General features: G+C 37.7%; 5 protein-coding genes and 1 long non-coding RNA gene across 8 annotated transcripts; 3 read left to right on the top strand and 3 right to left on the bottom strand.

The window, feature by feature from the left end:
* Window positions 1-118: 118 nt before the first annotated feature.
* On the top strand, window positions 119-2,545 carry AT1G14810 (semialdehyde dehydrogenase family protein; the record flags this gene model as incomplete). Of its 2 annotated transcripts, NM_101350.4 has the most annotated exons (7): window positions 119-896; window positions 1,009-1,095; window positions 1,197-1,241; window positions 1,337-1,432; window positions 1,529-1,630; window positions 1,968-2,122; window positions 2,204-2,545. In NM_101350.4, the coding sequence occupies exons 1-7, from the start codon at window positions 336-338 to the stop codon at window positions 2,283-2,285; spliced, it is 1,128 nt and encodes a 375-aa protein (NP_172934.1). In that variant the 5' UTR covers window positions 119-335. The 2 variants fall into 2 exon arrangements, with proteins under 2 accessions (NP_172934.1, NP_001320803.1); NM_001332137.1 differs by lacking the exons at window positions 1,968-2,122; window positions 2,204-2,545 and adding an exon at window positions 1,788-1,817 and having other exon boundaries at window positions 195-896.
* Window positions 1,666-1,988, bottom strand: AT1G05123. The gene has a single exon (NR_138839.1). It is a non-coding gene; the product is annotated as an other RNA (long non-coding RNA).
* AT1G14800 (Nucleic acid-binding, OB-fold-like protein) lies at window positions 2,411-5,397 on the bottom strand (the record flags this gene model as incomplete). The annotated part of the gene is made up of 8 exons (NM_101349.1): window positions 2,411-2,531; window positions 3,724-3,949; window positions 4,115-4,235; window positions 4,358-4,440; window positions 4,550-4,617; window positions 4,700-4,781; window positions 4,861-5,134; window positions 5,218-5,397. 8 exons carry the CDS (start codon window positions 5,395-5,397, stop codon window positions 2,411-2,413), a joined length of 1,155 nt encoding a protein of 384 aa, NP_172933.1.
* A 1,301-nt stretch (window positions 5,398-6,698) lies between these two features.
* On the top strand, window positions 6,699-11,008 carry RDR1 (RNA-dependent RNA polymerase 1). The gene is made up of 4 exons (NM_101348.4): window positions 6,699-7,047; window positions 7,136-9,511; window positions 9,609-9,759; window positions 9,840-11,008. The coding sequence occupies exons 2-4, from the start codon at window positions 7,152-7,154 to the stop codon at window positions 10,650-10,652; spliced, it is 3,324 nt and encodes a 1,107-aa protein (NP_172932.1). The 5' UTR covers window positions 6,699-7,047; window positions 7,136-7,151; the 3' UTR covers window positions 10,653-11,008.
* AT1G14780 (MAC/Perforin domain-containing protein) lies at window positions 10,817-14,160 on the bottom strand. Its single transcript, NM_101347.4, has 7 exons — window positions 13,686-14,160; window positions 13,338-13,582; window positions 12,638-12,851; window positions 12,439-12,513; window positions 12,172-12,355; window positions 11,912-12,081; window positions 10,817-11,827 (listed from the first exon to the last, which is right to left on the bottom strand). Exons 1-7 carry the CDS (start codon window positions 13,947-13,949, stop codon window positions 11,096-11,098), a joined length of 1,884 nt encoding a protein of 627 aa, NP_172931.1. The 5' UTR covers window positions 13,950-14,160; the 3' UTR covers window positions 10,817-11,095.
* A 1,910-nt stretch (window positions 14,161-16,070) lies between these two features.
* On the top strand, window positions 16,071-18,374 carry AT1G14770 (RING/FYVE/PHD zinc finger superfamily protein). 2 transcript variants are annotated; one of them, NM_101346.3, is made up of 5 exons: window positions 16,071-16,268; window positions 16,527-16,670; window positions 16,745-16,947; window positions 17,049-17,156; window positions 17,263-18,374. In NM_101346.3, exons 2-5 carry the CDS (start codon window positions 16,532-16,534, stop codon window positions 18,100-18,102), a joined length of 1,290 nt encoding a protein of 429 aa, NP_172930.1. In that variant the 5' UTR covers window positions 16,071-16,268; window positions 16,527-16,531; the 3' UTR covers window positions 18,103-18,374. The 2 variants fall into 2 exon arrangements, with proteins under 2 accessions (NP_172930.1, NP_973829.1); NM_202100.2 differs by having other exon boundaries at window positions 16,245-16,670; window positions 17,263-18,339.
* Window positions 18,375-19,660: the final 1,286 nt, after the last annotated feature.

Genomic DNA, 19,660 nt, shown 5'->3' with positions numbered 1-19,660 from the left:
ATGTCTTTGAGCTAAAAACCAGAATCACGAGCTCTTAAATATGATCCCTAAGCCTTGTTATATGACAAAAGACTTTTCAACAACTTAATATTTCCAAAAGAAGAAATGATGAAACACATGAGAAAGTTGTGTGAATATACTCAATCTGGTGAATGAGCAGTTTCAAACATCATGCTGTTTCTGTATCTTAAATTAAACAATCTTGCTGTTTTGAATTTTGAAGATGTTGGTCAATTCACTAACACACTTTAAAGTCCCAAGCTTTTTTCTATCAGCCGCCTCCAAAATCTCTCTATCTCTCTGTCTCTCACTTCTTCTTCCTCACGGCGGCGACAATGGCGACGTTCACTCATCAAACCCCACAAACCCATTTCCTCTCTCGCCTTCCTCTCAGAGCTAAACCTAGACACTTCTCCGCAAGAGTCAAAATGTCTCTCCAAGAATCTGCGCCTTCACTCGCCGTCGTTGGCGTTACCGGAGCCGTCGGACAAGAATTCCTCTCCGTCTTATCCGATCGAGACTTCCCTTATAGCTCCATCAAGATGCTTGCATCGAAACGCTCCGCAGGGAAGCGTGTTGCCTTCGATGGCCATGAATACACGGTGGAGGAGCTCACGGCGGATAGCTTCAACGGTGTAGACATAGCTTTGTTCAGTGCTGGTGGATCCATAAGCAAAGAGTTTGGTCCTCTGGCGGCGGAGAAAGGAACCATTGTTGTTGATAATAGCTCGGCTTTTAGAATGGTTGATGGAGTTCCGCTTGTGATTCCTGAAGTGAATCCAGAAGCAATGAAAGGGATCAAAGTTGGAATGGGCAAAGGGGCTTTGATTGCAAACCCTAATTGCTCCACCATTATCTGTTTGATGGCTGTTACGCCTCTTCATCATCACGCAAAGGTTCGATTTTTATTCTGAAATCTGCTTAGTCCAAAATTTTGAAGGGTAGTTAGAGAATCAATGGAAGCTTTAGACTTTAGTGCTCTGAATAATGTTTGATTGGCTATAATAGGTGAAGAGAATGGTGGTTAGTACATATCAAGCAGCTAGTGGTGCTGGTGCTGCAGCTATGGAAGAGCTTGTTCAGCAGACTCGTGAGGTTTTGTTTCTATTTCAGCCTTCTTTGATTGAATTGTTTAATGATTGTGCTGAGTTGTGATTCTGCTTCTTCGTCTTCTTTGCATTGGTGTGTTTTCTTAGGTTTTAGAGGGTAAACCTCCGACTTGTAACATCTTCGGGCAGCAGGTGAGTGCTTAATTTGCTTATAGTTTGTATTTCGAATGTGCTGATTATGAAATCCCTTTTTGAGTAATGTGATGGTTTTGTATGTTGTTCTGCAGTATGCATTTAACTTGTTTTCACATAATGCTCCTATTCTTGACAACGGTTACAACGAAGAGGAAATGAAACTTGTGAAGGAGACAAGGAAGATCTGGGTGAGTGGTTACTTAAGTGCTATTTTGTGTTCATTTCACTTTGATCTTTTGTTCAAAAATTTTAGATATCTCACACCAATTTCTTGCCCTTCACAGAATGACACAGAAGTAAAAGTAACAGCAACGTGTATACGTGTTCCAGTTATGCGTGCTCATGCAGAGAGTGTGAATCTTCAGTTTGAGAATCCTCTTGATGAGGTAATAACACACGTCGAACCCGATTTCTACTGATTCTGTGTTGTTGTGTTACCTTATGATTTCACTCACTGATATGACAATTTGAATCATAATTTGAAGTTTTAAACCACATTCTATGGTTTTAATTTAACTCAAGCCATTGAAAAATGTGGAGCAGCATGTAATCAGCATAAGTAGGCTTGGATAGTTCTTGATGCACTTGCAGAGTTAAACCCTGAAGTTGTTCTTTGGACTTGCTCTGGTAGCATGTATTGTGATTCTTGTTGCGCAATTAAAAGAATCTTATGATCAAGTTCTTATTCAGGTTATAACGGTTTTTCTTACTGTATCATAACAGAACACAGCAAGGGAGATACTGAAGAAAGCACCTGGAGTTTATATAATAGATGACCGTGCTTCAAATACTTTCCCTACTCCACTCGATGTCTCTAACAAAGACGATGTAGCGGTTGGTAGGATAAGGCGAGACGTGTCTCAAGATGGCAATTTCGGGTAAAGTCTCACTCTTTTCTACTGAATTTGAAGCAAATGTCTTTGCGATATGCCTAAAAGGATATAACTTTGTGAATTCAGGCTGGACATATTCGTTTGTGGAGACCAAATACGCAAAGGAGCTGCTCTGAATGCTGTTCAGATCGCTGAGATGCTTCTCTGAATTTGAACCCGCTCTCACTTTGCTTCTTATGAAATTCTTGACAAAGAGATCACTGTATTATTAGATTTGAGCCAAGAATTTGTCTCATTTTTTGTTCTGTGAGTTTTCTATTTTGACCAATTTTGTTACTTTGATTCATAAAGTTGTCTCTTAAATCTGAACTCATCATGCACACGCTTGAACCTCTTGGCAATTTTCCGGTTCGAATCTGTACCGACTTGGTTGATCTCACCGAAGACAACCGGGCTCCACAATTATTTGACACACTGAAGACTGAACCAGTGGGGGCCCACTTTATTGATAGTTATAGCAAATATTTACTTGTTTAGTGGATATTATCAAATCCTAAAATCACTCCTTCGTTACTAAGACTAGGGAGGAGACCCGCGTTGTTTTTGGTTTTGTTTTTGGTTTTGTTAGTATGCACTAACCACTTCGATTTTTTTTACTGATCTTTGATTAAAAAGGGAATATCTTTGTTATTTGCTAATCTTATCTTTTGATTTCTACATTTTTGTAATCTATGTATAGTTTTACATTTTTTTTTCATGTTGTTACCGGTTATATGCTAGAATTTATAGGATAATAGACCAAACTTACTATCTTGTAAGAATATTTTTTAGAGTTATATATATCTAAGCAATGCATTTGTTACATTGGTCTTGTTTTTATATATTTTATTTTAAATTAAAAATACAATGGAAATCTCTCTCTCTCTCGCATTAAGCGGTTGCTGCAGAGGATAGCGAAGAACAGAGACTAACGACGAAGTTATTTTACACATCGTTGCCATTGTTAATTTTGGCCCAATATGAACCCGCCCATTTGTTTTTTCTCTTTGTGTCTCTGTTAAAATCTTAGAAACTACTCTTTGGTTTGGGGAAGATTTCACTTTTCAACGTCTCTTCGCGAATTAGCCAAAAAGAGTTGGATTATAACAATATTAACATTGAAAGTACGATATGCTTAGATAATTAATTAAAAGTTTGATTTTATTGTAAATATAAATTTCCTTATAACAGCAAGGAATGACACACATTAAAGCAAAAGAAATAAGAGTAATAACTTTTACTTTGTTTTGAGTCTTTGTGATAGTTCACTGCCACAAACATTATAGGGAATTTTTTAAAAACAGTTTCCAACTCTCTAGTTGTTTTGTTTAAGTTATACCATAAAAATAAACTTAAACATTTGTTTGTAGAAAAAACATTTCTCACATGTGTTGTCCAAATTTCTTGGATGGCACACGTCGGGGGGTTTCATGTTGCGAAGTGATATCATGTAGCATCTTTTTCTCGCCACTCTAATCCCATTTAGTGAAGTTTTGATTTGTTTCCAACACGTTTCAGCCATGGTGGTGTCTTTAGCCCATTCAAGTTGGCTCATATAGGTTTTTCCCTCTTCAGTCCTTCCTCTACATAATAATAGCATGACATACATGTAGATTGCTTCTTTCTGGCCTCCGTTAGCTGCTATGCCAATATGGTGGAGACCAACGTCACAATGATCAAGGTTAAAGTACCATATTATACCTTTTATGTAGTGAGCATCCGGGTTGTTGTTGGCAAGACATTTCTTCATAATAAGATGGTGTTTGCGGCATGATAACGGTTTCTTCACCAACGGAGCAAGATTAAGGGTTTTGAGCACGCGTTCATCGTTTGCTGATGCACCTAGTATAGGAGATGATGATTTTATAGTAATTTAAAGGAAGATCTATAGGAGGTTTTTGCTTTTCTCCAGTTACAATTTCGATTTGAGATATTAAAAGTATGAATTTAATTGCAAGTAGTAGAATTTTGTAGGAATTAAGCCATGTATTTAAGTACCTTTTAGTGAATAACTGTTGATGTTTGAGCTTCTGGGGAAGAAAAATACGGAAAGCTCCATGGGGCATGTTGGGGGATGGATTGCACCCCTCATTTTAGCTCGGCCCAAATCAAGAATAAACTAATCAACATCAAGCCCAAAAAGCCCATAAAAGTTGGTCCATGATCCTATCACCAGCTTAGTTTTTCTATAAATAGAGAGGCATCTCAAGGAAAAAAGGACGAAGAAATCCATATTAAAACGTCTTCAAGCTCCTCAGCTCGTTCTCTAGCTCCTCTGCTCGTCCTCAAGCTTATCAGCTCGCCCTCAAGCTCCTCAGCTCGTCCTCAAGCTCCTCTGCTCGTCCTCAAGCTCCTTTGCTCGTCCTCAAGCTCCTCAGCTCGTCCTCAAGCTCCTCAGCTCGTCCTCAAGCATGACCGAGTAAATTGTATCACCAGAGCTAAGATGGGCACGAAAGGTTGCGGCGACATCATCCCATAGTGATAAGTAGACAATAACAGACCTTAAAATAAAAAGACGGAAGTATCAGTTCAATTTTAAAGTTTTGTTCATTATTTTTTTTTGGTTTGGAAGTGCTAGCTTACGAATCAATCCGGTATCGCAAAACCAAACGTTGAGTAGAAGTTGGATCATTCAAGTTTGACCCTTGGACGAAAGTGATTTGGCCTACAACATCTAGATCATTTCAAAGGTGTTATAATCATAGTTCATGTTTAAAAAATGTAAGAATCATGAAGAATATTACCAGGAAGTTCAATGTTGGTGTTAGCAAGAGCTTGAAGGTTGTCAAAGTTACGTAGCATAAATTTTTCCCTCTCAATTGTAGGGCCAACATCTGAAACTTCAATAATCGTTGTGGCAGGGAGAAAACGGAGGAGAAAAGGATGGTCAGTGATCTTGTAGAGTTTCGTGCAACGTCCCACTTCAAACCCACTAACATTGAAGATTATGCCTTCACGCAAAACTTGGCGGAAATGTGAAGCAAGAGCTGCTGGGATAAAAGCATGGATTACGGAGCACTATTAATGAAACAAATTAAGTGTTAGTTGGCCATCAATTACATATGAAACAAAAAAAACATTAAACATCTAAGATGATTTACTTTTTCATCAAGTAACAGGAGGACTATGCCCATGAATTGGCCATCTTTCTTGATGTTGCGAGCATCCCAAAAACGAAGTAGGCGACCAACAACCTGTTGAGTAGAGCGACCAAGACGTAAAGCATCAAAAGCTACATAGTTTGCTTTAGAAGGAATTGCAACAACATCAACTTCAGCCATTTTCAGAGTGTGTAATATTTTCTGGTGGAAATTGATAATTGTGTTTGGGGGTGATGGGAGATGATGATTTTATAGTAGTTTAAAGGAAGATCTATAGGAGGTTTTTGCTTTTCTCCAGTTACAGTTTCGATTTGAGATATTAAAAGTATGAATTAAATTGCAAGTAGTGGAATTTTGTAGGAATTAAGCCATGTATTTAAGTACCTTTTAGTAAATAACTGTTGATGTTTGAGCTTCTGGGGAAGAAAAATACGGAAAGCTCCATGGGGCATGTTGGAGATGGATTGCACCCCTCATTTTAGCTCGGCCCAAATCAAGAATAAACTAATCAACATCAAGCCCAAAAAGCCCATAAAAGTTGGTCCATGATCCTATCACCAGCTTAGTTTTTCTATAAATAGAGAGGCATCTCAAGGAAAAAAGGAGGAAAAAATCCATATTAAAACGTCTTCAAGCTCCTCAGCTCGTTCTCTAGCTCCTCTGCTCGCCCTCAAGCTCCTCAGCTCGTCCTCAAGCTCCTTAGCTCGTTCTCAAGCTCCTCTGCTCGTCCTCTAGCTCCTCTGCTCGTCCTCAAGCTTCTCAGCTCGTCCTCAAGCTCCTCAGCTCGTCCTCAAGTTCCCCAGCTCGTCCTCAAGCTCCTGAGCTCGTCCTCAAGCTCCTCAGCTCGTCTTTAAGCTCTCCAGCTCGTCTTCAAGCTCCACATCACTCAACGACCATCTCCTCGCCTAGCTATAAAACTAATAAACTATGTTTATCGCAAGAACGACCTAACTCCCGACCTTCAACGCGATGAGAATGTTTTTCCCTTATCAAAGAACTTAGAAATATACTTTGTTGAAATTCGTGCATCAACAGGGCAGTGACTGAAACACTCTTTTTCTCTTTCGTCGTCCTCTGAATTGCGTCGATCGAATAGGAGAAAATGAAATCAAGGGTTTGCAATTTTAACTGGGTTTTCTTAGGTCATTTCGGTTCATAGGTTTTTTGACTAAATCTTGGCCCGATAAACATCACTAAGTCTATTTGGTTCTTTGGCTCATGGGCTTTTTGACCAAATCGTGGCCCCATAAACATTACTAAATCTATTTCACGCATAAAAAAAAATGTGAAGGCGAGTAAAAACATGTGGGCTCCACATTAAAAAGATGTAGTGACGTGGACACTTTTAGAAGAGAGAAAACTCTGCTATTATATATATGATTTGTTTATTTTCCATCAATATACGAATATCTCTACTTCCTTTTTTAAAGACTCTTTAAATCTTAATCAATCGTTCATAATATATCTCCAGTTGCATTCATTATCCTTCTAAATCCTCTCTTATTAGTCTTTAATCATAAATAAAAAATAATACATCAATGAGAGTTCTTTCCACCGTCCGATCAAACTCTGGTATATTGACGTCAGCAATCGGACGTAAACATGTCGAAGTTAACTTGCTACGCGAAACAGAGGATTAATCTCTCAGCCAATAAGAGACCTGAGAAGACGAGAAGAAAAAAGAAGACTTTGGTCCTTGGACTTGGGTCTTTCTTTCTCTTTTTCTTTCGATAATTATTGTACTTGGTTCTTTGTTCTCAGTGTAAATGAAAGTGAGAATCCAAAGGCTATCATCGGAAACTGAGGGAACAGAGATCATTCATCGCCGCGGTAAGTTATCTGTCATCGTATATCTTTAAGCCCTCTGTTTCTTCTTGTTTGAGTAGTGATCTTAGATTCTTCAAAAAATATTGTTTAGGTTGATATAGAGAAAGATGGGGAAGACAATTCAAGTGTTTGGATTCCCTAATGGTGTGAGCGCAGAAGAAGTTAAGAAGTTTCTTGAAAGACTCACTGGTTCAGGCACTGTTTACGCAATCAAAGTTAGACAACCAAAGAAAGGTGGTCCAAGAGTCTATGCCATTGTTCAATTCACATCTGAGAGACATACGAGGCTGATCATCACTGCGGCAGCAGAACGTCTTTACTATGGAAGATCTTATCTCAAGGCTTTTGAAGTTGAACAAGACATTGTTCCAAAGCCAAGAGCTTCATTACACACCATCTCTGGTTTAAAGATGTTCTTTGGATGTCAAGTCTCGACTAAGAAGTTTTTAACTCTATGGAGTGCTCAAGATGTTTGTGTCTCGTTTGGAATTGGGATGAGGAAACTGCATTTTTCGTTTTCTTGGTATCAAAAGGATTATCGTCTTGAGCTTTCGTATGAGAATATATGGCAGATTGATTTGCATTCTCCGCAAGGACGATCATCGAAGTTTCTTGTGATTCAGGTGATTGGTGCTCCTAAAATATTTGAGAAAGAGGATCAACCTATCAATCTTTTGTTTGGAATAATGGATTTTTACAGTGATGGGTCTGATGAGCAATGGATTAGAACTACAGATTTCACTTCATCTTCTTGTATTGGTCAATCAACAGCGTTTTGTTTAGAGCTTCCTGTTCATCTTAATGTTCCTGATTTCAGAGAGAATTTTGCCAACTATGCAGAGCACAGAGCCAGCTCTTTTCTCATTGAATCTGGTTCTAGCTATTCATCTAATGCTAACACACTTGTTCCTGTTGTTGATCCTCCTCCAGGGTTTAGTTTGCCTTTTGAGATCTTGTTTAAACTTAACACATTGGTGCAGAACGCGTGTCTCTCCGGGCCAGCTCTTGATCTTGACTTTTATCGGTTGCTTAATCAGAAAAAATATGATAGAGCTCTCATAGATCACTGTCTTGAAAAACTCTTTCACCTTGGAGAATGTTGCTATGAGCCTGCTCATTGGCTTCGCGATGAGTACAAGAAGTGGATATCGAAAGGAAAGCTTCCACTGTCTCCTACAATATCTCTTGATGATGGACTTGTTTATATGTATCGCGTTCAAGTTACACCAGCAAGAGTCTATTTCTCTGGACCGGAGGTGAATGTTTCTAATCGTGTGCTTCGACATTACTCCAAGTATATCAACAACTTCCTCAGGGTCTCATTTGTTGATGAAGATCTTGAAAAGGTTCGTTCCATGGATCTATCTCCACGCTCTTCTACTCAAAGAAGAACCAAGTTATACGACAGGATATATTCTGTTCTTCGCGATGGGATTGTCATAGGCGATAAGAAGTTTGAGTTTCTCGCCTTTTCTTCCAGCCAGTTGCGGGAGAACTCTGCTTGGATGTTTGCACCAATAGATCGGATTACAGCAGCACATATCAGAGCTTGGATGGGTGATTTTGACCATATAAGAAATGTAGCTAAATATGCTGCAAGGCTTGGTCAATCTTTTAGCTCTTCAAGAGAGACACTTAATGTTAGGAGTGATGAGATTGAAGTGATTCCTGATGTTGAGATTATATCTTTAGGGACACGCTATGTGTTTTCCGATGGAATAGGAAAGATATCAGCTGAATTTGCTAGAAAGGTAGCGAGGAAATGTGGTCTTACAGAGTTTTCTCCATCTGCTTTTCAAATCCGTTATGGCGGTTATAAAGGAGTGGTGGCTGTTGATCCAAACTCATCAAAGAAACTGTCTCTGAGGAAGAGTATGAGCAAATTCGAATCGGAGAACACCAAGCTTGATGTTCTGGCGTGGAGCAAGTACCAACCTTGTTATATGAACAGACAACTGATTACACTTTTGTCTACTCTTGGAGTTACGGACAGTGTGTTTGAGAAGAAACAAAGGGAAGTTGTGGATCGTCTCGACGCAATCTTGACTCATCCTTTGGAAGCTCACGAGGCTCTTGGTTTAATGGCTCCAGGGGAAAACACAAATATTCTCAAGGCATTGATCTTGTGTGGCTATAAACCTGACGCTGAACCTTTCCTTTCAATGATGCTTCAGAATTTCAGGGCATCTAAGTTGTTGGAACTACGGACAAAAACAAGGATTTTCATTTCTGGTGGAAGATCTATGATGGGATGCCTAGACGAGACCAGAACACTGGAGTATGGTCAGGTAGTAGTGCAGTATTCAGATCCCATGAGGCCGGGAAGGCGATTCATCATCACCGGACCTGTTGTTGTTGCCAAAAACCCATGCCTGCATCCTGGTGACGTGCGTGTTCTTCAAGCTGTCAATGTCCCAGCTTTAAATCATATGGTGGACTGCGTTGTGTTCCCGCAAAAGGGCTTGAGGTAAACATTTTTCTATGCTTGATTCGTGTTTTTTTCGAGCTTTTATTGTTTTAAGTCTCGAACTTTTCATTGGAATCTTGTGTTCTTTTGTGCATAGGCCACACCCAAATGAATGTTCTGGGAGTGATTTAGATGGAGATATTTACTTTGTATGTTGGGATCAAGAATTGGTTCCGCCAAGAACGTCTGAACCAATGGACTACACTCCTGAACCAACTCAAATCTTGGATCATGATGTCACAATTGAGGTTATAATAAAATTTGATCACTTTGGTTATATTTTTGTTTTTTTGGCGTTAGGAGATTGATTGGCTACCTTGGTTTCCAGGAAGTTGAAGAGTACTTTGCGAACTACATTGTGAATGATAGTTTAGGGATCATCGCGAATGCTCATACCGCCTTTGCGGATAAGGAACCACTCAAGGCGTTTAGTGACCCATGCATTGAGCTTGCAAAGAAGTTTTCAACTGCGGTAGATTTCCCAAAAACTGGTGTTGCAGCTGTGATACCGCAACATCTTTACGTGAAAGAGTATCCTGATTTCATGGAGAAACCGGATAAGCCAACATATGAGTCGAAGAACGTGATTGGTAAGCTTTTTAGAGAGGTAAAAGAGCGAGCTCCACCGTTGATCTCGATCAAATCATTCACGCTTGATGTGGCCTCAAAGTCTTATGATAAAGACATGGAAGTTGACGGATTTGAGGAGTATGTTGATGAAGCTTTCTACCAGAAGGCGAATTATGATTTCAAGTTAGGTAATTTGATGGATTACTATGGGATTAAGACTGAGGCTGAGATTCTTAGTGGTGGTATAATGAGGATGTCAAAGTCATTCACCAAGAGACGAGATGCAGAATCGATTGGAAGAGCGGTTCGGGCGTTGAGGAAAGAAACTTTGTCGTTGTTCAATGCTTCTGAAGAAGAAGAAAATGAGTCAGCAAAGGCTTCGGCTTGGTATCATGTAACGTACCACTCAAGTTACTGGGGACTTTATAATGAGGGTTTGAATCGTGACCATTTCTTAAGTTTTGCGTGGTGCGTTTATGATAAGCTTGTGAGGATCAAGAAGACCAATCTTGGGAGGCGTCAGCGGCAGGAGACGCTCGAGCGGTTAGACCATGTTCTGCGTTTCGGTTGATTTTTTTTTTTTGGTTCTGACTTATGTCTTATGATGTACATAAATGTTTGGTTTTGTGTGCAATCAGCAATTTCTATAAATATGGTTGGTTTTTAGTGAAATCAGAAGTTTCTACTTTCTTATTTGATCGAATTAACTCAAATTTGAAGCTTCATTCATTCTTTTTTTTTACAGTATCTCGAAAACATTTGTACAAAAATCTCTAAAATTAATTAGTACCAAACAGAAAAACTTGCTACCACTAAGAGTTCTATGTTCGACCTCTCAACATATGTATGTACATAAACAATTTCTCTGAATGGGCCAATCCCATTAAAGCACATACACAGCTCTATATATTCACACACTCCAAAATCAAGAAATCATCCTTTGTATGTCGCAATTTTGGAGGAAAACAAAAAAAGAAACGTACTTGTATATAAAAAAATAATGTTATATTTTCTTCAAGAAGAGACAAGAAGACGTTGGCGATGTAGCAGAGCAAACTTGACGTGTAAGCAAAGTTTGCCCTTGTCCAAGTAAAGCCTCACTCCAGTGACTAACCAATGACCAGGACTATGTTGAGGTCCTCGACATAACTGCGAAAGATCGACGAATTTCACTATCTTGTTATTCGCCGGCACAGGAGGTCCACCAGGGAAGACACCTGAATCCAAAACGACCTCGTTTTTGTCTTTTTGGATCATATTATGATGAACACTCCCACTAGTCAACGGCATGCTCATGGAAGAGAAGATTCCCGATTTCTGAGAAGTCCCAATTGGTCCATGAACCCAACTATTCTGAACGACGTAATGATCAGAGACTTTAGTGTAACGGAGTCGGAGATGGAGAACGGATTTTGAGCCGTGTTTTTTCACTTCGAGTTGTGCTCCGGTGACGATGAAAGCTACGTCGTTTTGGGACTTGTGATTGCTTGTTGTTTTGATCCAGTTTGGGTCGTACTTCACTGGAACCGTACACACGTGTGAGAATTTCTTACCGTTTAAAGGTTCGAAGTAGCGATCATTGTCGGTGATTTGATCGGAGCCTCTCCATATATGTTCGTCAGTGATCTTTTCCCCAACCGTAGTTCTTGTGTTGTCTAGGTGTTGTAGGTGTATAGCCAGCCTATTGCATTTCTTGCCTTCAAGGAAAAATCGCATTCCGGTTACTGGATTCTTCTCGCTAGTCACCTAGCCCGGGAAATAAAACGTCACCAATTAGTAACTACAAATATTCTTACATGTGTAATTTGGGATGTATAAAAATACACGTACGGGAGTGGTATTAACGTATAGTTTGGGACCCATGAAGTTGATGTGAAGAGCTGGATAGGCCGAAGCCATATTTGGTGCCGCGCCAAATGGAAGGTCGTTATGGACCGGAGCCCATGCTCTTGGCCCAGAGAAGTCCAAGAAGTATTGTAGGTCCATTAACGGCGGCTTGTCTGTACAAAATACCACCCATGAAATCATTTATTTACCAAAGGTATTACTACTCATTTCAGTAGTCAAAATGAGGCAAGAAGAGTAGTTACATCTTAGGTAGAGAGACATGGCGTGAGAGAGAAGACCAGAGCCAGGGACGTCTTTAAGGAGTGATGTGATCGGAATAAAGTTGAAATTGATCGCGTCAGGCTTGTCCGGGACTGTTATTAGCCATTCGCTATGGCTCTTTGCTCTTCCGTCGCCTCCTCTTTTGGCGCATATAACCGTTATTCCCTGCATGCAAATTGTTCTTCTAGTGATGAACATTTTCACTATACAATTTTCTATGTCATATATCATATATGAAACTTACTTACATTTTGAGAATTTATCGAAAAATTGTTGAAAGCAACCGTTTGTTTGTCATCAAAGACGTTGAAAGCCTCCGGAAACTGCAATATTAACAGTGTAAATGGTTGTATAGTTAGAAAATTTAAAATGGATATTGTAACGTAGTGTTAAATGCTAAATTGAAATTTCGATTAAAATTATGAAGTTAGCTATAATGTAGCTGACCTTGGGTTGAGAGTGTGAGTGGTGATAGGCCTTATTGAGCCGGCGTGTAGAGAGAAGGCAAGAGCCGGTAAACAATTGGTCGCCAAGATCATAGAGATGGTGACGGAGGAGGTCGTTGTCGAGATCAGATGACTTGTCTTGCCTCACAACTACCACGTCTTGTCCTCCTACGCTCACTCCTGTTATTACGTGTGTTCCATACCTCTCTATAAACCTGTCCTTTTCCAATTTAGGTTTTCTATTATTATTACTATAGATACTATAGTGGTGACAAATTATTACGAATTAGCTAATGTTTTTGATAACAAGTTGGCTGGTAAGTTATATGTTAGATTATTGTTTCAGAGTCTTTTCAAATAATGTTCAAGTTTTTCAACCTTTTTATTAGTTTTTCTAGCTTCAGTTCAATGAGAAAAAATCAAGAAACTTCCCCATTCTTCGGTACGATCGTAGTTGGAAACGTTGACAATTGAATTTAAATATTCAAAAGATAGGAGAAAAACCAGATATTCTACATTAATTGATACTAACATAGAATTAGTCAAAAATGCCACAGCTGTTCTGTCACAATTCAACTAAAACAAATTGTCCAAGTTCAGAATTTTTTGATAATATGTTTGTTGTGCTCATAATGTTAACTATATATCTATCACTTAGTCAATGAAAGTATATACTAAAAAAAAAAATGGGTACTACTGACCTAGCCAATAATTGTGGGTCCCAAGATGAAGGAACTGCGTTTCGGACGCGGTCAGTGAGCCGCAAACGATTAGGATTGTGTATGTGGAGATTAAATAGCGTTACAACAGAAGCGTCAAGACCTAAAGATTTAACGTTTGCGGCGTCTGTCGCCCATGACCCGCTTTGAAACCCGAACGTCGCGTTGAAATTTCCCGACGGTATTTTTCCGGTCACCGACGACCTCTGGTTAAAATACTCCGACATCTGAATGATCCAAAACAACAACAACAAAAACACACATGTAATGTAAATATCTATATGTGATTTAGAAGTTTAAGGATATCAAGAAACTGTAAAACTGAGGAACCTTGTTGAAGTCAAGAATGTCGGAACGGAATCGAGTTCGTTCTCCTTTGTCGCAGTTTATATCGGCGGAGACATTTTGAAAAACACCGAAACCAGGAATATGCAATTCTCTGTTTTGAGTTTGGTCAAGCACAACCAATCTGTCATCTCCGGCGGAGCCGTCGCCGTCTTTACAGTATTTCAACCGGAAATCCGCCGTCAAATCGAAACCTTTGCCAAGACTCTTAACCGCCGTCTCAATTACATCTCCGCCGTCTCTGCTCATCTCTGTTTCCTCTTGTAGTAAAAGCAGCGAGTCTTTTGTAGGAGAAAAGGCATTTGTATATATACTACTAATATAGAAATAAATAATTAATGGTTGATTGCTTGTAATGATGATTAATCAAAAAACTTATTATATAAATTAATCTTGAACAGAGGAAGAGAAAGAACGTGATGCTGTGATTATCGGATTATTCCAAAAGTATGAAAACGACGAATAACAGCATCGTTTACGAAGTCGTCGGAGGAACACGTAAATAGATTACTTGCAACGGTATGCTTTAAAAAGGTTAAAACATTATAGTGATTTTGGTGGATATTAAATTAATTAGAATTTTAGATACTAAAAGCCATAGGAAGTCTACGCTATAAATCAACTACAGATGTTTTAGTCCATACATGTATGGTAACTAACGTTGATGTGGTTTAATTGAATGTGATGCATTTAAATTTTGTTTGTTGCAATCAAAATTGGCCATAAGAATTGCATATAAATTTCCATAAAACAGAAAACAAAAAGATTTGTGACTTTGACAATTTAACCCGCGTCTCAAGAAGAAGAAGAAACTAGAGTTTCAAAAGTCTTATTTTATGACTTGATCACATATCAAACCGATCGCAGTCTAGCTAGCTCCAACCATATATACGATTTGTACATGAATTTAACAACTGATTATACCAAATCAGCTTCTTTTTTTTTGTTCCTAGTTTCGAATTTTCAATCATTCCATTTGTCATGAAAAGTGGTAATACGCACTAACGTTTAGTTTATCATAATTAGCAATCTAAAATTTAAGCTTTGGAAGTAGTACTCCGCACGGCTAATTAACCCTATCAAAAATTTCCAGTTTAGGTGATAAAACTAGATAATATGAACATGACTTTATTTCAAAAACTTGTTTGACTGATTAGTTAATTTTGGATAGCAATGTCTAACGTCTCTTTCTTACATAATAAAAGCATCTACATAAGAAACACAGAAGTTGCCTCTTCTTTTTCTCTTATTTGCTTTTGTTTTCACACATACACCATTAAGCTGATGTGACTACAAAATCGCGTATACGCATAAAGATAACACAAAACAATGTCGGTAAATACACATACACATCAACATCAGAACATAAAATTGCATTGTTTACATCCTCTCTAACTCGATATCATAGCTTGACTTCTATGTCGAGTATTTGTAGCATTTTAATAAGTTGTTCAGAATCGGAATAAACGGAACAAATACGTATAAGTTATGTTTTTAGATTCACATGTCAAGGTTTAAAGGTAAAATATATGTAGTGACGATTGGTGTTTGGTTGTTTCTTTTCGAGGTAATGATACAGACAAATAAAAAAGTAAGTTATAAAAAGGGTCACATATAGTCGACAAGAAACAAGTGTAGTGTGTAGATATACATCTCCAAGATGATTTGATCTTAAATCATTAGCGTCCGTGTGAACGCAGCTTTCGCAACGCGTCTTTCTTGTTTGTTTATTACTATTACTTTATTTCTTATAATCTTTTTCACTGTCATTGGTTTAATTAGTACGCAGGATTAGTCAAATTATACATTAAATCCTTTTTTCAAATGATCACAATTTATATACATTACTTCTGCTATCTTAAAAAAAATAGCCCATGAAAAAACTGCATTCCTTAATTATAATTTTGCCTCACGTTTTAAATTAAAATTTGGCTCTATATCTATTTTTTTTTTTTTTTTTTTTTTACGGCTGGCTATATATCTAATTAATCATATAGTTTTTAACACTCGTGTAGCTTGTTGGTTGGTGTATTGCATATTTTAAATAATTGATTTCTGTTTGTTTTTTGTTTGGATCAACGAAAATAGACAACATATAAATGCGAGTCTATTTTCCATGTATTAATATGTCTATTTTTATTTCATGTATTAATATGTCTATTTTTATTTCATGTATTAATATGTCTATTTTCTTTGGAAATAATAGACATAGAAAATAGACATATTAATGGACCAGGCCCAATAAAGCTTTTTCGTCGGCCTAAGTAAATATTATGCCAGCTTTTTAGTTAATAAGCCTACGTGATGATTTTATTTAAATTTCAACGGTGCTGATCAGTTATAGAAAAACGAGTAAGGCCCTTTTACGGCCCAATATACACAGCTGTCTTTTCGTCTTCCCAAGTTCCCCACTAACCAGACTCCAACATGGTGACCGGAGAAGAATGTCTCGATTTCAAATTTTCTTAAGGAAAAGTTTCAAAATTTAAGGCGGCAGTTTCGCGAAATCAATGGGCTTTTCTTTTTCTATTTTCATTATGGAAAATTTCGCGCTAACTCACTTCTAGGGTTTGTAAAATTCATCTTCCTTATTTCTACGTTTTAGCCAATTGATGCTTCGCTTTCATATTCTTACTTACATTTCTCTTTCTATGGTATGTCTGATAGCGATTTTGTATCAGTGATGTTGAATCTAAGTGTATGACATTGCTAGTTTTTGATTGATTGTTGAAATCTCTAGGCTTGTCTTTAGTAATTGATCGATTTGAGGGTTTTAAGGAGAAAATGGTTTAGGGTTTATTGATTCTGTATTTTTGTGTAACGCAGCTCTTATGGATGACCATGGTGGTTCTGATTTGAGCCTCGAGGATCTCATGGATGAGTATTCTTCTCGACCCGCACAAATAGCTGAATGGTTATGGTGTATTGAATATGTAGCCAAATTTGTCAAGGATCTAAGCTGCTTACTCGGTAACTCCCGAAACTCCTCTTACGGTTTTTGTGTATTTTGAGAGCAAGTGTTAATATGAAGTTCCTTGTTTCAGATTTGATGAACATTGGTTATCAGTACTCTGATGACTATGGGAAGAGGATTAATGAAGTCCTGTCTCTTAGAGTCTTGGAGTTCATGTTTGATCCAAGCATGAGCGATGCTAACGGTGTTGGTGTTGCTTCTGCTTTAGAGGAAAAAGTGGAGTTTGATTTATCTTTGAGTAACGCTGATGTTCTCAGAGGAATTCTGAAAGAGGTATGAGCAAGCAAACTCTAGTAACTTGACTAGTAGTAGTAGTAGTAGTAGTATTAGGATGTATAAAGTTCTAATTATAGTCGTTTGTTCTCAAATGTTAGATTCCAGTAGCAGAACTACGAGTGGGCATGCCAGAGCTATCAAAGTTCAATGTTCTACCATTTATTGCTCACAAGAACTTGTGTTTGCCACAATGTGCACTAGAGAAGGTAACGATTACTTATACTTTCTTTTCCTTTGTTTCATGCTAAAGATGCATAATCAAGTGATTGAAATAACAATGCGCAATGCTTTTTTTTTGTTTGGATTGTGTAGCTGAGAGATGTGAGTTTAATGGAGAATCAGACTAGTGCAACTCCTTTCATGGAAACAAATGACCCTGTTTTTAGAGATGATAGATCAGTGCACATGGATTTATGCGAGGAGGAGCCGGTAGATGAACAGCAATTACATATTGGTAACGCGAAGGAACCCACTGATGAGCAACATGTGCATATTGGTAACGAGAAGGAATCCATTGATGAGCAACAAGTGCATATTGGTTTGGAACTAAACAGAAACGAGAAGGATAAAGTAATTGCCATCGACGATGAAGATGAGCCAATGCACACCAATGAAAAAGGTGAAGTAGTTGTGATTAATGACGATACTGAGAGTGATCAAGGCACAACCAGTGATGGGACCTTTTCTCCAAGGCACAACGGTAATACTACCGATGAGACCACCTTTTCTCCAAGCTCTAGAAGATCTCCAGAGGATGCACATGTAAAATGTACAAAAGATGGAACCTGGTTAATCAGTGGGAGCGATGATGAGTCAGATAAAGATCCACCCTCGATCAAGAAAAATCCAAACACTTACTTGAACCTTCTTCCTTCGAGCTCCCGAACAAGACCGGAGAATGTATGCTGGAAGTGTGAGAAAGAAGGAACGTTATTGATTTGTAGCAGAAGCGAGTGTGCAGCAAAAGTTCACAAGGAGTGTTTGAATTGTCCGGTTAACGTTGATGAATACGGGAACTTTCTCTGCCCTCTGTGCTGGTATGACCGACTCGCAATGGAGTATCATGAATCTCAGAAGTTGATTAGCTGCGCAAAGAGAAGATTGGTGAAGTGTTTCCCGGTGCTTTCCATAAGAAGCAAGAGACTCAAGTGATGAAATCCCTGCTGCAACTTCACTGTATTTAATCTCTTCTATTAGATATGGAATTGTAGAATCAAGTAAGTGCTTTTGTGTAGTTTGAATCTCGTGTTCTTGGTATATTTTGGGTAGTAGACAAGTTAGGGAAGAGAAGTGAAGCAATAAAGTCATGTGTTGATGAAAGTTAAGGATGTGCTAAATGACTGTATGTTCATAGATTGTTCTTTTATTTGTATAAATTAACTAACTTAGTCGAAATTTTATTCTATTCAATTTCATTAGAGAACAAAGATGCTTTTGATTAAAATTGAACCCAAACCAAAGTTAAAACTATTAGACATTTTCCTATGTCCTATAAAAAAAAAAAAAATACTAGATAGAAACCCAAATTATATAAACACATCTGAAATATATATGTTGGAGTTGTTAATATTTACATTCACCTAAAATCTATCATTTTATATACTAAATATGAAGTTGTTCTTTTTAAAATAAAATAAAATGAAGTATCTAATTGTGGTCACACCATCTTGAATCAAGAGACCAATAAATGAAGTAAACTTAAGATTGATAGTTGGAGACTTAAGGAAAAGTAGAAAAATAAGTAAAAATTGTTTTATCTTTGAAAAAAGAAGAAAGTGGATAGTACGAAAGGTCGTTATCGGAAGATCAATAATAGGGTTTGGGGCTCCAAAACTGGCAAACTAGTAACTCATCAAAAATGGAACTGTCCCATTGATGCAACAGTTCTATTCCTATTTACGATCTTCTCACTGTTCCCTCTTCTGATTCCTTTTTTGTCCACCTTCCTTGCTCTCTCTGCTCCTCCAACATTATCTTCCAATGTATATATCATCTTAATATTACTAGCTAGTGTTTTAAGATCAACCCACTAATTCCCAAATCAAAACTCATCAGATTGCTAGATTAACACAAATTTTGATTATGCGATTGTGTTATTGTTTCAATAAAACAATACCAAATAAATAATCAATGTATATACGTGTAGATTTGAGATTATTCTACATTTGTTGTTGTTAGCTTATGTTATGTAAATGGATACATATAATTTGCAATATTTAGGAGATAGAAAGGATGGAAACGAAAAAGGCAAAAATTGAAGGCAATGAAACTTGTGCGTAATTCTATTTATCGACAGTCTGACTCAAAGTGCTTTCGTAAGCAATGATACAATGCTTCACTCTTTTCTTCTTAATTCCACTGTTCCTCCTCTCTTCTCCTTTCACTTCATCTCTATCTCCTTTTGCTTATTTCTCATCCTTTTTCATCTCCTTAACTTTTACTTATTCTGTATCACATTTATTGTGTTTTTATGTGTAAATCAATGACAATTGATTATGAGACAAATTCATTTCTAATAGATTATAAAACCCATAAATTTGTTTTTATTTAGCTGAATATTGTTAGCATCTTAATTAATAGTTATGAAATATGATACGTGACATGTCGACCAGAGTTTGACCAATGACTAATGTTATCGTATGATTCAATTATTTTTTGTACAGTAATGTCTCGTAGACCGACAACAAGACCAGAAAGTAATCTTAAAACC

Source organism: Arabidopsis thaliana, assembly GCF_000001735.4.
Source record: "Arabidopsis thaliana chromosome 1 sequence".
In the NCBI taxonomy this organism is placed as follows: Eukaryota; Viridiplantae; Streptophyta; class Magnoliopsida; order Brassicales; family Brassicaceae; genus Arabidopsis; species Arabidopsis thaliana.
This window is presented reverse-complemented; position numbering and strand designations above follow the sequence as displayed.